The following is a 10,587-nucleotide window of genomic DNA, read 5'->3' on the forward strand; positions in this document are numbered from 1 at the left end:
GGAGAGGAAGTGGGCCATTTCACTCTATGGTTCTCGGTGAAACCATTTAATTTCCCTTGATCTAATTTTAATGATTGACTGAGTCGAGCCCTTAAGTTCAGAGGTTTGAGGTTTGGACACAGAAGGAAAAAGGTTTAGAGAAGTGAGGGGGCATCACAATTTGCAGACAAAGTGATCAAGCCCCAACAGCAGTGCAAGGTTATGTAAGGGTAAATCGTCAAAGCTGAGTGACTGGGTTTTCTCGACTGGAGCAGGAAAACCATTGGTCTGGTCCAGTGCCAACTGAAAGCTGAGAGAGAAAGAAATAGAAGTGGAGAGGAGAGGAAAGATGATGAGCCTTGTTGGTAAAATATTGGCTCAACAGCTTGCTCCTGTCTGCTAGAGGCTACTTGCAGATGATTCAAGAAAGATTTCACCTATGAGGCCAAGTTTTTGGCCTGCCACAGTCTTTTTCAGCTTGCTTGGTCATCAGGAAAGCAGATTATGAAGTAAAACACTGATTAAATCATTGTGTGACTAACAGATCCTTATTATAGAGACTGCATGCCTTGACAAGGATTACTGTTAATGCGCCGGTGTTGCAAAATGCTTGTTTTGCCAGATTCTAGATTAACTCTTTAAGACAAACTGTGCCAAAAGACAAACGGATGGAAAGGAAGGGTATGAGCATAATGATGACCATGAAAGTATGTGGAAAGATTTAAAACAAGTAACTTACATGACAGCGTAAAAAATTATATTGATAGAACAAAGAATGTACAGTAGATACATAAAGGTTGAAGACAAGAAAAATGAGTAGAAATGAGGCCTATCGCCTGCTCCAATCTAATCTGGAACTAACATCAAACAAAGATGTTGCCGAATATTAAAAAGGGTTATGCTGAAGTCTGGGAGGCTTCTGCTGTTAAGGTCAACTGCCAGAAGTGCTTTCCCTATAACTAGAGTTCGGAAATGTGACTAAAGTTTTCCAACCAGCCGTCATCTGGCAGCAACCGACAATTACAGAGACATTTGTAGATGTTTGCTCCTACGCTATGCGTCCATCTTCTCAAGCAGTGAAGAACTCATTCTGAGCTGGTAGCATTGCACCATTCTGCAGCAGTAAGTTACTCATGTAACACATCTGACTAAATTCTCAGTTTGAACCCCTCCTAGAGTAAAAGGATGTTTACACATTATGAGTGAGGTATTTTCCTGCTGACCAGGGGGACATTTCTGTGGCTGGATCACAAAGTTTGTTTTTTAGCAGAAAGGGCATATTTGTGTGTGTTTTTTTTAAGGAAAACGCAAAGTTCAGCTGGAGGAGAATAGGGAGTCAGGGGTAGGGAGAAGACAGAAAACAGGGCGGCAGAGATAGGACAAGAAGAAACAGGGTTGGGAAATAATGACATGAAGATGGAAAAAAACAAGCTCAGGAGAACAGATGCCCTGTATGTGAACTCTTTATGTGTTTTCATATCTTTACTGACTAAAATGCTGACCATACATTTTTTCCATTTTACCAGGTACCATACAGGTTTCTGCTCATTTTCATACCGTTACATTCTTATCCCAATTCGCCAGATATTGACCATTGCTCAGGATGCTACTGCTTCAGTTTTAAATGCATAGGGTACCTCCAAGTCAATCTCCTACTCACAGGGTATCTGAGCTGGTAATGTAACAGTTGTGGGACACGTCGCCATGGCGGCTTAGAAAATGTTAACAAAGCCTTGTGCAATGAATTCTGAGTCTTGGGTTCCTGTCGCTGTTGAGCCAAACTTCAGCTGATCAACACCTGCCTAAATGCCAATTAAACCCTTTCACATTACTATCAAGAGTCAGATGTCAGTTGGTGTTAGCAGGTTGTTTGACCAGAGCAAAACGGGCTAAAGATGTACAGTAGAACAGCATAACAAGTCAAAATAAAGACAAAGGATGCTTTTCATTTCCTCCGTACTCCTTATGCTTAGTTTTAAAATGCAATTTCTAAAGCTATTCCTTTGGTATTGGAGCACCATTTTCTTGGTCGCGAAGCGTAGTGTTGAGGAAGTAAACCTCAGCACGCCTGAAGCACTGGTATAAACCCTGGTTTGCTTTCGCAATGACCAGTGAGCATGATCACAGCTTCACCAGGGGTGTTGGTTACTGATAAGTAAGCACTAAAGAATGCTAGCTTGGAGGTTTTTTTCATTCTTATTTCAGACTTATAGAGCTTGTATTTTTTAGGTTTTACAACCAGGGAGTTTTGTGGTTTAGTTTAGTCTTGTTCTGATTTTAAGTGATAAGCATCAAAAGCAAAATGATGTCATTGTTGTGTTTAGGGGTTTTGCTGCTGCCTTCAAATTGACGGTGGAATAATGCTGCCAAAATGGAGCTGCAAAGGTTTCTACAGTAGCTATTTGGAGTGTGCCTGAGATCCTGAGAGGATATTACAGCTGAAATGTGTTACTTTAATATAAATACTTTTCAAATGATTCTCTCCGACTCATTTTCTTCTTTAATGTTCCCACCAAGTCCCTGCCTAACAGCTTCTCCTCTCCCAGAGGGCAACGGTCTGATGGCATATGGGAAAATGCTTCATTGGTGTAAAAACATAGCTGTTCAGTGCCATTCTCACGGTTAAGAGTGTCAAAAAGGAAAAGAAAAGAAAAAAATCCCAGCTCTACCGAGGAGGCCGTCTGCCATTCCAGCCGGGCTTACTCACACCACCCCAGCCTGCAACCAATGACGATGCTCCAATTTAACTGAGTGGGCACAAGGATTTGTTTGTTTAAAACCGTAAAACCGCTAACCTACTTTTGCAGCAATTGCACAAATCTAAATCTTTACAACATGATTGCTAAGCTAATGCTGTGAACCTTTCCCAAAAGTGAGAGATACTCTTGGGCGAAAACCACTGGATATAAGCTGCTGGAGAGGTATTCCAGATGTGTGCTACGAGACCTGAATTTTTCAGCCTTTATCTGACTATGTAAATGTGTGCTCTGTGATGTAGTTCTTCTGTAGGCAAAGCATAGTCTTGTATCATATATCAAAGCGACATCTGACCACTTTTTAAACCTCTTGTTTTTGTCCCAGAGTCCCTCAAAGACTGATACGATCATTTCAGCAGAGTTGTCCTCCTGCTGTAAACACAAAGGCAACATGCTGGAGGGGCCAGCGACAAAACACAGCAGGAAAGTCTTCCCATGGCAGGAGTGTATCCAGACAAATCAAGGGTATTTACAGACTGCAGCTGCACTTTGGGTTTTTTCCGCTGACTTGCCTGGATTCAGGCGGCATGACTCAAAGTCCCACCAGAGCGCTAACTCGTGACTGCATCTGCAATCGAGACATTTCACAAAACTATAGACAAGATTTAAGTGACAGAGACCTATTAGCAGAGATTCATGGTTATCAATGGTATTACTAAGCTGTAACATTAATGCTGCAGAAGTATCACTGTTAGAAAAAAATGGGTTATGTTGTGAAAAGGTTTGAGGGATTGAGAAAGATAAATAGAAAGTTGTGGAAAAGAAAGGAAGAAAATATATATATTTTTTTCAAATCACCAAGTGGCATTTGTATTCTAATAAACTGGAGCTACCATGTCAAGCAATGTCCACTAGCCTGAGACCAATCATCAAAAACAAAGATCCATCAAAATGTGAACATACATGTAAGTATTTGGTCTGTAGGTGAATTTCTTTATCTCATGAACAGACCGGAAACATTCCTCTGGCAATGAACTCCATATAAAACAGCAAGCTGTGGCCCGTCTGCTCTGAATCAGCAGATATACATCCTAATCTGCACTCATGCAGCAAAAAAAGGGCAAAAAGGCTGTACAGCAAATGATCACAGAGCCTACAGGCAAGTGGTTTTATGATTTGCCAGTTAAATACTTGACAGCATTTTAACTGTGGGGTGGCATTGTAGGTCTCTTGGTCACTTTAACCCTGACAAAACCCTGACACATATGTTGTTGGATGGTTGTTTCTACAGCCATTTATGGTTCCAATCTCAACAACTTTGACGATCCTATGATTTTCAGCCAAAGACCAACATGTACTATTGGTAAAATTGTGTAAATTTCTTAAAAGCTGTGAGTGTCTTACCTTCAGTAGACACTGATCAGAGCGCTCTCAGTTTGGAGAATCAGGAGGAATACAGACAGATCATTTAAGCTAACAGCTACTCATAAGAGGGCCAATAGCGGCGACATTTTTTCTCCATCTAAAACAACTTAAGTCTTAAAAATTTCAAAGCGGTTTGAGCAAACACCATAGTGTTTTTGTTCTGAGTCGTATTAGACTCGTTGGATAGCTTACTTCTCGGCTTTACTTCAGCAAAGTTCTTCAGTTGAGAAAATAGTAACAAAGTAGATAACTCTGATTTAAGGTCTGATGTTAAAGTGATTTAGTATGAATTCACTGTATAGAGCCTTTGTTCGAACCGCTATGAAAACTTAAAGGTTTGAGTTGTTTTAGATGGAGAAAATTAGCTTTTCTTTGGCTCCCGCTGATTAATTGATAGCTTAACTACTGAAAACTGAGAGCGTTCTCGCATCTGTCTACTGCAGGTAAGACAGTGATTGCTTATAAGTAATTCCCACTTTAAAAAAATGATCAATTTAGGACTGACTGAGCTGCTTAGACTGTATACTATAAGTCTATACCATGGCTATAGGTCTTCAGCCTTTTGTCTACCTTATCATTTTAAGGTGAAAATGGAGAGGAAATCAATGTATTGCTGTGCTATAACTGCTCAAGAACTATATGCCACACTACAATAAAAGGATATGATGCCACAATTGAAAAAAAGGTGGTTTCATGGGTAACTATCTATTTCTTGTTCCTTTTTTGTGGCGGATGGTGGTACATTAACACCGCCAGGAAAAATGGACTGTATTTGAGGAATCTAATTAATCATTCACTTGCATTAAGGTTATCGATTTTAATGTTGTTAAAATGACATTGCATGAATGTGCTATTGTCACTCTGCACTGCTATATCTCAACATAAGAAATACTTGTACAGTATAATTCTTTTAGAACTTTGTACATCGTGTCTTTTTTATTTGGTTACTTGTGTCAGACCATCACTTATTGTATAACAAAATTCTATGAACAGCTGTCATGCCTTTTCTGATGTTGAGTAGAGTCATGTGTTTGAGTCTGCACTTGGGTCCTCCATCGCTACCAAACGTAACAGCTACAATGGAAAAGAATTGCTGTGTCACAGACCTAAAAAAGGAGTTTTTTGAAGAACTGTAGAAAAGTTTCTTCTTACCGAAAGTAGTTTGACATCTTAAACTTGCTAATAAGCTATAGCTGTATTTGATTAGAACTTTTTATGCCTGTGCTGTTTTGCTTTATCTCACCCCTTCAATCCCTGTTGCAACCCAACTAGCATTTGTATATAGTTCTGCAAGGCAAAAAACATTTTAAAAAAATGTCCCTTTTTATTGCCCTCATTTTCCAAACCCTTCCCAGATGTGCCAAGTTCACACTGGCAGCGATACAGCCATTAGCCACCTTCTCTACCCTTTACACGTAAGCCAACAACACATCTGAACAAGCACTGCCCTGCATGTACGAGCCATGACATGACATCATCTTCCCAAGTTGGCAATAACTGCTTTTGGAGTCTACTTTATGAGGCAGCAGCAGTTTCTTCCCCCATTTCAAACTCCCTTTTCTTTACCTAAAACACACGTCTCTCATTCTAAATCCAGCATCTCTACAACACTGATGACAACCTGAACTGTATATTTTGCTCAGTGCTAATTTGAAAATGAGCGAGCTAACCCATTCAACTTAGAGGGTAAACCTTGAACACATGTCTGTTAACAACTGTTGTGTTAGCATGGTCAGTATGACAATTTGAGTCAGATTACTGCTGTGCCTAAGTAAAGTGTTGCTCTCAGAAATGGTATTCAAAAAGAGATGAAAATTGTCACCATAATCTAGTTATGATATAGATTAAAAAAATATTTAACATCTTCTGCCAGTCAAGTTTAGCTATCTAACCTTGTTCACAAATCTGGACTTTAAGGTGTGGACATCTTTGCAATAGTTCTTGAAATGCCTGCAGGCATAGAGGCCTGCATCCTCTTGCAAATTCCTCACAATGATGTTTATGTCCTCAATATATCTAAATTAGGGCAGAGAGGTCAGGCTGTGTCCCATAAGGAGACCTGAGATTTGGGGATATGTTTAAAGCTGCTCGAAGGGGGCCATGACATGTGTCTAATGAGTTTCCTCTTGTTTGAAGTCCACAAATGATGTCTTGTTAGTCACCTCTTCATAGTCTGCACCAAAGCCCGCAACAGTGCTAATTATAGTATCTAACATGGGTGGGTGGGGGTGGAGGGAAGGAGGATGTTTCCTTATTTCTAGCATGTGTCAGTGTTTACCTCACAGCACATGCTAAATGCTGGCATCCGCATCTGTTGAGCAGTCCCATGTTTTGTCCTCTTTTTCTTTTTTTTTCAATTTAATTTGTAATCAAAGGCCAAGAAGAGTTCAGTGAGTGCAGCAACACAGATTACAAGGACTAACTCCTGCGTGGGAGATCACTGTAAAAAATGGACTTTAGATAAAGCAAATAGGAAAAGATGCTTTAGGTGATGCTGAGCTGTGTAAAACTTACCATTTCTTTCTGCCACAACCTCAGTAATGAGATGCCAAATCTGGCTTTTAAAGGTGCTGTGTGCAACATTTTTCTCTCCAAATTAAGACCAGATTTTCCATAAACATTGCTGCTTCCTGTCCTCTCTTGTTTCACTCCTCCCTGTTTCTGGCACTGTTCCATTAGAATGAGAAGGAAGTGAAGAGCATATGCAGAAATGTACTTTAAATCAAACAGGAAGTCACAACGGGAGAGAAATAAAGTTTTCTTTTGCTCCGTGGCTCCGTTGGCCTCCATTGGCCTGCTCAAAGCAGCTGAGAGGTTGCATTAACTCTTTTTAAAAATCAAACTTCTGTTTACTCAAACATATCGACTGTTTCCTAATTTTTTGTCTTAATTAAACTGTTTTTGATTAACTTCAACTTTCTTCTCCATCTAAATAATAAACACTTGAAACAATGTCACTGTACTTATTTCTGTTGTCCTAAAAATGAGTGTGTGGATGTGATGTCAGGGCTCAATATGAATCATTGGTCTAGTATGACAGTGTCAGTTAGTGTCAGCAAGTTCAGAAAAGCAGAGAGAGATACTAGCATAGCAGCTGGTTCTTGTGGTACTTCTGTTTCAGAAGTTTGGAAACTTGTGTCGTTGAGACACTAGCACAAGTATCAGTACTTGTTTACTGTGCATGTTTGCTATAATTTATAATGTTCTGAATTTCTCTACCTCTTTAACTTGCTCCCAAACAGCCCTTTTCAATTGGATAACTGAAGCTGTCATTTGTGAAACATCTAGGCATCAGCTTCCTCATGTAAACTTGCCAGATTTCCCAGGTGTCACACGTATATAAATCTGGACATCGTCTGCATAGCAACAAACTCATCCTCTCATCCCAAGAAAAATAGCAACAAAAGAACAAAAAAAACAGCAGAACAGGTGGTTGCTGGTTTGCCACCACCTCACTCAGTGGGTTTGGATTACTGTTTGACTTTGGTGTTTTTACATTTAACATTTCAGCTCAGATTTGACAAGTTAAAATACTAATCAAGGCAGCAGTGCACCCACAACTCCTGCATACTTTAAGCTAAAGAGAATGCTGTTATCAAAGGACACTGATGGCTTTGAAGAGAGTGATACAACTGGTCAGTTTCCGTGATGTAAATGTCTCGTCTGGTGGCAAACTAAAGCAGTGAAAATATTTTTCAATGTAGCATGCATTTAAACTGATACTTATGTTCCTCCGGACTATCCTTAGATTGCTGCTGACCCAGTTGACAAAAAGTTAGTTGTGTAGGTTCCATTCTGGCAAACTTGAAAGCCCTTTTTATACTGATGGGAAGATAAAGACACCTACACCTGGTAACATCTGTCTTTTGAGTACAGTGTGAAAGTGTTTAATCAGCATACAGTCTTGCATCAAATTAATCTGCAGTAGCTGTTGGTTTTTATTGGTTACATCTCGACATGGCGTTGATTTGAACACAACACCCGGGTTTACATGCCAATTTCCACTGACGAAACCTTTCGTCGTGGGACTAGAAGAGTGGGCGCAGCTTATATTTGCTTCGCAGAAACACACATTTGCTGATCACAATGTCTGACACGGAGGCCCTAAAACTGACAGTGATAACTCATAGATAAAAACGGATAAGATCGATTTTTCCTGCCTGAAATACAGTAGTCAAACACACTAAACTTATCTAATTATCTCTAGTTCCTAGAGGGTTGTTGAGAGTTGTCGCTAGTTCCAGCCTGCATGTTGGTGTAGTTACATGCTTGCCCCATAGGAGGCGGTGGTGGCAACTGTTGTAAAATCCCACTACTTTTGGTGTAAAAGTGGCATAAGTGAATGACTGTGGATAAGTACCCCACTTCAAACCAAGCTTTTTATCCTGTTACACCAGGCCTCAGAAGCTGGATTATCCCGCCATGGGAGCCACCATCTTCTGCTGACATCAACAATGTTACGGGTGTGCAGTGGGAGACAACAGGAAAGCATCTTATCTGTATGTGCGAGGATTGGAGGGGTGAGCAGACTATTACGTCTGCAGTCATAGACTGTATTGTAAGTTTTTAGGTGATACTGTACAGCAGAGTCTCTGAGTGGGTGTGTCAGGGATGTTAGCAAACCTTGGCCGATACATCACTGTATGCACTCTCTGTCATATTGAAAAGCAATGATTCCATTTACCACTTTAGCTTCAGGTGTGTGTGTTCCATTGTATACGTGTAATGAAAAAGATTTTCTTTTGCCACAGATTAAATTTGACTTTAGTTCACATAAAAGTACATTTTGCTTGTTTACAGTAGTCCTTGGCTTTTTTTTTTTTTTTGTTCTTTCTTGGAAAGATTCAAGAACTACATCAAATGTCAGAAAACAGAGAGCGGTGGCAATGACAGGCGCTACAGTTTCGCTACAGTAAAGTTTCTCCTGTTTTTCTCTGACATTTCATTTTCTCCCCATCTTTCCAGCTGCAGAAGTCCAGAGCTAAGATGTCACACAACCACAACATTTTTCCTACGTGGGCGTACAGAGAGTGGAAATGAAAGAGAGCGGACGGTGAGCAGCCACTGCGTGTGTGTGTGTGTGTGTGTATGTGTGGTGTTTGTGGGGTGGTGGTGGTGTGTGTGTGTGTGTGTGTGTGTGTGTGTGTGTGGGGGGGGGGGGGGGGGGGGGGTTATTGCCTGTTTGGGAATAAAAGAAAAGCTTCTCCTCTGTCCTTTGTTCTCTCTCTCTCTCTTCTGACTGTAAGGACTGTAAGGTTTTAAAACTTGGACACGCGCCATTCTTGTTGCATCCACGGCCCTTTTTTGCTTATTCAGCAAAGGGATCTCTGCAAGTCAGCCTCCTCGCGAGCCAGCGTCATCACACGCGCGCGCTCCTGCGCAGACTCAGAAGTGCTCTTTAGCCGACACTTTCCCCTGTTTTTTTAATTTCATTTTAAAGATTACACGACACTCGACTCGGTTTCCGACTTGCGGGTCAAGAGGAAATTTAAGGGAAATTCAACTTAAATCGCCTACAGGCAGATACTCCATTTCCCCGAAAACTTTTTAAATGGACCCCCTGTTGTCACAACAAACCCACTTTTAACACCCGAATCTGCCCTTCGGCTGTTTGTTAAGTTTCGGAAGATAATGTCAGCGTCGTAAAGAGTGTTAGAAGTTTTTTTTTTAGTTTTTTTTTTAAATCACACACGAAACAAAAGTAAGGCTTGCATAAAAGCCCCACAGTCACCTAAGTGCAGATGTGTTTTTTAAAGCTTTGCTAACTTTTTTCAACTGCTGCTTTAGAGTCACCTCGGAAGGATACATGTGTTTAAGCGGACAGGAATGATGTCAAACCGCTTGCACTTACTTATCGAGCACAAAATAGAGGTCAAAAGCGCCCTGACAGGAGCTCTCCTCCTCCTCCTCCTCATCCTGCTGCTCCGGCTCCGCTCTTGATGATGGAGAAGAGAGCAAAAATAATCCCAACAAAACCAGAGCGAGACGCGCGTTCAGTGAAAGCCACGCCGTCATCTTTCCTGAGTGGGGAAAAGGTTATTCCTTTGCAGACGAAATAAAGCCAAATGCCAAAACGGGTCTTCTTGAGTGTGTTTATCTGTTCTCCTTTACATCCCAGAGACAGTTGGGGAGGCAGAGATTCATTAAGACAAAAGAAAAAGTATGCAGACGATGCTTTGGCTTGTGTGGAGCTCAGTTAACAATCACGACCACCCGCATCTCGGTCCCAGTGCCAGCTGGAGAGTTTTTTCTCAGAGAGGATGGAAAAAGTTCTTGGATAATTCAGAATCCACATGCATGGGGAAAAAAATCTTAAAAAATAAGAAAAACACTTAAAAAAATCCAATTGTCGTTTCGCTGAGGAAATGATGAAATAAGTGAGCCGGGTGGTTCGTGAAAAACTGAGTAAAGTTTCGTGTCAGTGTCTCAAAACTGGCTTAGTTCTGGTTTTTGCAGAGCGGTGTTCAATGCTGGTGGATCTGGGAGC

The 10,587-nt window shown here is 40.9% G+C and overlaps 1 protein-coding gene across 1 annotated transcript in view; it reads right to left on the bottom strand.

Moving 5' to 3' along the window:
* The window catches only part of antxr1c (ANTXR cell adhesion molecule 1c), a 38,663-nt gene extending 28,076 nt beyond the window's left edge, over positions 1 to 10,587 (bottom strand). The window contains exon 1 of the mRNA XM_072373495.1: positions 9,952 to 10,587. Coding sequence (XP_072229596.1) covers positions 9,952 to 10,115 — 164 coding nt within the window. The 5' untranslated portion in view covers positions 10,116 to 10,587. The remainder of the gene's footprint in view (positions 1 to 9,951) is intronic.

The sequence above is a fragment of the Leuresthes tenuis genome, unplaced genomic scaffold, assembly GCF_036924035.1.
Source record: "Leuresthes tenuis unplaced genomic scaffold, fLeuTen1.0.hap1 SCAF_20, whole genome shotgun sequence".
NCBI lineage: Eukaryota > Metazoa > Chordata > Actinopteri > Atheriniformes > Atherinopsidae > Leuresthes > Leuresthes tenuis.